Raw genomic sequence first — 6,266 nt, 5'->3', positions numbered from 1 at the left:
AGTGTCCGCAACAGTTTTATCTGGCTAATGGTTTCTTTCTTTCTCCTCCACACGCAGGCTGTGATTTCCAAGGGAGGCCAAGGGAGTGAGGCACTGCAAACGTCAATGGGAGTTGGGCACTCTCTTTTTAAAAAAACCGTCTGTACAGCAAGTGTTTCAAATCCCCCCTAGGGAATCGGATGCCTCCATCCACTCATTTTGAGTGCCCAGATCCCTTAGCTGGCTTTGAACCTCCCCCGTGCCCAGGCTCTGAACGTCTTGCCCCCAGATCCCAGCGAAGAGCTCTGCTCGGCACACGTCCCCATGATTCCCTGCCTGGTACAGTGCGTGGATCTCCCCCGCAGAGCCTGCTGCATGGATGGGGAGAATGTCACCATGGTGATGCACTTTGTATTGCTCAGCCTCTCCGAGAGCCGGGAGCTGCCGCTGGCCCTCTTTGCCCTCTTCTCCGTCACTTACCTGCTCATCCTGGTGGGGGTGGTCCTCATCATGGTGATGGTGTCCAAAGACTGGCGCCTCCATACCCCCATGTACTGTTTCCTGGCAAACCTCTCCTTCATTGACCTCTGCCACGCCTCGGTCTCGGCCCCCAAGATGCTGGCTGATCTCCTCTCCGTGGAGAAGACCATCTCCTTCGGGGGCTGCGTGGCCCAGCTTTTCTTCCTTCACCTCTGCACCTGTGCTGAGATCTTCCTCCTGACCGTCATGGCCTACGACTGCTACTGCAGGTCACCCGCTGCAGTACCCCACGCTCATGAGCATGTGAGCCTGCACCTGGCCTGGTGGGGGGCTGTGGTCTGGAGCCACTGTCCACTCCCTGGTGCAGACAGTGCTCACCGTCCGGCTGCCCTACTGTGGCTCCAACATCATCAATAGCTTCTTCTGCGACGTGCCGCCTGTCATCAAGCTGGCCTGCACTGACACCTACCTGAGGGGGTGATGATCGTCTCGAACAGCAGCATGATCTCTCTCACCTGCTTCCTGGCGATCCTGGTCTCTCTGTGGAGCCAGAGCGCTGAAGGGCGGCACAAAGCGCTCTCCACCTGCGCTTCCCACTTGGCGGTGGTGGGGTTGTTCTTTGGGCCCTGCATCTTCATCTACATCCACCCTGCCACCAGCTTTTCGCTGGACAAGGTTGTGTCAGTTTTCTACACAGTGGTGACACCAGTGCTCAGCCCGGTGATCTACACCCTGAGGAACCAGGAGGTGAAGGGGGCCATGAGGAAGCTGAGGGAGAGACAGGTCTTCTCCCGGGGGAAATAGGGTAATGTCCAGACAGATGGGGTCCATATGGAGGAGAACCCTCCAAGGTAGGAATGGACCAGTGCATGAGGAAATGGGGTCCAGAGGGATGGATTGGAAGACACACAAAAACACACACACACAAATACACAAACATTAACATATTTTTTCTTTACTGTGGTTACCAACAACAATAAAGCTGAGCGGATGTAAGTCCAAGGGAACGTAACAACAAAGCAGGAAGGGAAGGAAAGCTCTCCTGGGTCCTGGACACAGAGTCCGATGCACTGAGTACATGCTATCGGCTGATATTATCCCTGGGCTTAACTGATCCAAAGGCCCAAGCTCACACGATTAAAGTTACTTTGCAAGAGTCCTTTTTTCTCTGTACTTCTTCTTTAAAGTTCTGTGGAGCCAGAAGCGCCAGGAAACTCCAGCTGTGGAATTCTCCTCCGCGCATTCTCTGTTCCCTGCCATATTTCACCAGGAGTTAGAAGAGATTTTACTTTGGAATCTGTCACACCATTAGGTCAGGTGCTGCTCAATAGAGCACGTGGGGAGCCCAGGGCTGGCCTAGCAGGGGACTATGGGTTGGGATTGAGGGACACTAACGGAGCTGGAGGGTGTGGGGAGTGCAGGGAGGCTGTGGGTTGGGATAGAGGGGCACCAGCAGAGCTGAGTGAGTGGGGTCTCAGAACTAGTCACATGTGACCATAGATGTCTGAGTTTACCAATGTCACTCGGTGGAATATTTTGCAATAGGACCTGGGAGTCCTATCGCCCAGCCCTGCTGCTCTATCCCAGTGGTTCTCAACCTTTCCAGATGACTGTTCCCCTTTCAGGAGTCTGATTTGTCTTGTGTACTGCCAAGTTTCACCTCACTTAAAAACGACTTGCTTACAAAAATCAGACCTAAAAATACAGACATGTCACAACACATTCATACTGAACAATGGCTGACTTTCTCATTTGTACCATATCATTATAAAATAAATCAACTGGAATAGAAATATTGTATTGACATTTCACTGTATGGTGTATTTAGAGCAGCATAAGCAAGACATTGTCTGTTTGAAATTTTAGTTTGTACTGGTTTTGCTAGTGCTTTTTCTGTAGCCTGTTGTAAAACTAGGCCAATATCTGGATGAGTTGATGGACCTCCTGGAAGACCTCTGTGTACCCCCTTCTAACCCCTCCTGGGGGAATGCAGAGGTCTTCCATGGGATATCCGTACCCCTGGTTGAGAACCACTGCTCTAACCCACTAGACCCCACTCCCCACCCAGAGCTGAGGATAGAACCCAGGAGTCCTGGCTCCCAGCCCTTGCTTGACCTCTTAGATTTCACCCTCAACCCCAAGTTTTGGGGGCTTTGTCTGGGTGGGGGTGAGAAGCTCGAATAGGTGATGAGTTTATGGGCAGGTGGGACATTACTAGTTCCCTAGGGGTCACTCCAGTCCATTGATGATTGGTGGGAATGCAGGGAGAGTTGGACAGTGGAACAGCCCAAATGTGACGCGCTGGGACAGTTGTGTCACTTCTTACGCCAGCAGGCTGGTGCAGTCTTTCCTGAGAGCTGATTCTGCTTCTGTCTCTTCCATGTGCCTCATCACACTCCTGCTGCTACTTTTAATTAGATCCTGAACAACTCGTTCCGGAGGCAGCATCAGCCCAGCTGGACTTCCTTTGAAAACTTGTAACGGGACCCCGAGGAATTGATTAGAAGGATGCAGACTTGTGCTGGAGACTTTGCAATGGCATGGACCAGAGATAAGGGGCCAGATCCCCAATAGGTGTAAGTCAGGCATAATGCCACTGGAGTCAGTGGGGCCAGATTCCACACTGGTGCAAATTGGCCATAACTCCAGTGGAGTCAATGGGGACCAGGTCCCCAGGTAGTGTAAATCACCCATAGCTCCATTAGAGTCAATGGGACAGATTCCCAGCTGCTCTAAGTTACTCACTCATTCATGCACCTAGGGTTTAGACCCGTCAACCTAGGAATGGCCAGACCAGATCAGACTGGGGCCCATCCAGCCCAGATTTCTGTCTTGACAGTGCCCGGTACCAGCGATGGAAACCGCCTAGAGGAAAGTTTCCCCTATCCTCTGTCTGTTAGTGTTGGGTTTATGCTCAGAACCTGGAGAGTTAATGACCCTTCCAAACTACCTAATGCAACTCTGGATGTTCTCCTTAGCTATCTTGTTAAGTGAGATGTGTTAAACCAGAGGCGGAGGTCGGAACAGATTAGATGAGCCTTAAGAGACAGCTAAACCAACCCACTGAAGACAAATAGGGTATTTGAGCCCACCCAGCAGAGAGCAGAGAGCACCAAAGGGATTTGTCGTTGTAGGTCTGTGGTACAACACAAGCAAAGGGACACAAGGCTAGAAAGGGACAGCAGCAAGAGAGAAGGAGAGCCAACTATGCAGCCTGAACCAGCTGGTTGAAAGAGTTTGGTGTCAGGAGCAAAGAAGCTATCCCTGTTTTTTGCTTCTCTCCTGTGACTGGAGAAGCAGGAATGTACATTCCTTGTCAATAAACACGAGTCCATCAGCGAAAATACCAGACGCCCTTGTTGATTTCCCTGGCATCTGGCTGCCCTGACTCCCAGGGATTTCTTATGCTGCCCTGACTCCCAACCGGAACACCCCCAGCTCCCCAAACTTGGACTAGCTGCTATGTCAAAAGGGATAATGATATCAACGTGGCACTGTATGAGGCCCTGCTCAGTGGAGCTGGGCAATACTCAGGATTTCCATGCCATGGGAAAACTGGACATTTTGAAATTTGTTTTTGTTCTGAAATCAGAACGAAAAACAACAAAAGTTCAAGCTTTCCCACTTTCAGGTCAATAAAAATGTTCTGTTCTGATTTCAGTTTTAAAAAATATTGTAAATTGTAATTCATACTGTAATGTACAATGAAGTAAATTTTGAAATAAAATGAAACATCAAAAGGTTTCATTCCGACAAGGTCAGAATGAAATATTTTGACTTTCTCAAAATGCTTTCTCCTCCCTGCTCCTGCCCATCAAAATAGACACATTCCCATAGAAAATTTCAAATTCAACAAAATGTCCCTTTTTGACAGAAAATGTTCAGGTGGAGAATGTTTTACTTGCTCCATTGCGAACGCTCAGTGGTACCATGAGGTATTGAGCTCCAGTGGCTAAATATTTCTTGTAATAACAGGCGGAGACAGGCTAGCACCTGAATATTTTTGCTGAACAATGCAGATTTGGATTGACGGAAACATTTCACACATAAGAATAGGAAACATAAGTGTTAGAGAGCTTATTCCTTCACTCTCCCACTTCCCTGGTCCTTCTCGCATGAACAGAGAGCAACAATACCCGAAGTCCGAAGGTGCAAACAATTCGATGTTTATCGGGGTGAACTTCCAGCAAGCTTAAATACAAGTTCCTTTTTCCTTATTTTCGAATCCCAACTTACTTCCTGTTTGCCCCTAATTTATATAGTAATATTCTTTGCTATACCTTAACCAATCATTCTACTGAAATTTAACTAACCAATTCTAACATACTGTAACATGATTAGCTAACCAATTATATCCCACCACCTTAATTAGTTTACACCCAGCAAAATTAATTATACAGCAGACAGAAACAATCACAGAACCAGACAGAGACCATGCCAATAAACAACAGCAAAGTGGGAACTATAATGACAAAACAATACAGAAGTGGGGATTTCACAACTACAGCTATAAAGACATAAGAGATTCCCAGCTGTGTCTATTGATAAGGGAGTTCTTATCAGACAGAAAACTATCAACCTCAATTTCCTTTTACATCTTCTAGGCACTTCCCTTTCTCTGGAGGTGATAGGCACTATCAGGACAGGATTGTATTCCTAACAGCCCAATAGCACTTCTTTCAATGTGACTACTTTGGAATGTGAGGATGTGACCGGTCGCTTCCCAGCTTATGGCTGCCTCTGTTGCTTAGCCAAAAGCCTTAGCCTAAGAACAGGGCCTCAGACTGTCACAGTAAGAGAAAGACCTTACACTGGCAGACAGTGATTTGGATTCTTTCTTTTATACCTCTAACTAGCCAAGTGATAAGAATACACCTAAATTCTTAAAGTACAGGCCTTTGCAGACAGGCCTGAATATCTATATCCTAACAATAAGAATGGCCAGACTGGGTCAGACCAAAGGCCCATCTAGCCCAGTAGCCTGTCTTCAGACAGTGGCCAGTACCAGGTGCTTCAGGAGGAATGAACAGAACAGGGCAATTATTAGGTGATCCATTCTCTGTTGTCCAGTCCCAGCATCTGGCAGTCTCAGGCTTAGCCATCTTGGCTAATAGCCTTTGATGGACCTATCTGCCGTGAACTCCACCATGAACATTCACCATGCATTCGTGTTTATTTTGCTGAATTGTTCTGATAGGGAAAAAACATTCTGAAAATATAAAAATGTTTCATTTTGACATTTTAAAAATAAAATGTTTTGATTTTTTGATGTGAGATAATTTTGTGTGTCAAAGTTTACTTTGATTTTATTAAGTTTTTTTTTAAAGTTAAAAAAATGAAACAAAAATTCACTTTCAGATTGAAGGAGACATTTCATTCTATCCAAAATTATCCCCCCCTTCCCCCCTACATAATTTTTTGGGACTGCCAGAGAACCAAAAAATAATTTATTCTGTTAGCTCTGGTAAGCAGCACTCAAGCTTAACCCCCATCTCCCCATCCCCCAATGGGCCAGTTAGCTTGACCATAAACCACCACTTAACTTGAGCTAGAAATTGGTGAGTGTGTATGGGAGCTGGGTTAGGGGGCGATACTCAAGTTACACCATGAGTGATCACGGCAGAGAAGAAATCCCTAAAGATGGACAGATACCCAGATAAAAACAGTAATGGGTGGTGGAGAAGTGATAAATATTCATAGAGTCATAGATACAAAGGCCAGAAGAAACCACTGTGATCATCTATTCTGGCCTCCTGTGTGACATAGGCCAGAGAACTGCCCCAAAAACGATTCCTTGGAACTCAGGG

At 47.0% G+C, this 6,266-nt stretch overlaps 1 protein-coding gene across 1 annotated transcript; it reads left to right on the top strand.

Annotated features, from left to right (window-relative positions):
* Positions 1–354: 354 nt before the first annotated feature.
* LOC311529358 (olfactory receptor 4E2-like) lies at positions 355–1,371 on the top strand (the record flags this gene model as incomplete). Its single annotated transcript, XM_084645306.1, is given in 4 exon segments — positions 355–722; positions 724–763; positions 767–929; positions 932–1,371. Coding segments are annotated over 4 exon segments (903 nt in total). The 3' UTR covers positions 1,264–1,371.
* Between the last annotated feature and the right edge of the window lie 4,895 nt (positions 1,372–6,266).

This window comes from Lepidochelys olivacea, assembly GCF_965140295.1.
Source record: "Lepidochelys olivacea isolate rLepOli2 genome assembly, chromosome: 13".
Classification (NCBI taxonomy): Eukaryota; Metazoa; Chordata; order Testudines; family Cheloniidae; genus Lepidochelys; species Lepidochelys olivacea.
This window is presented reverse-complemented; position numbering and strand designations above follow the sequence as displayed.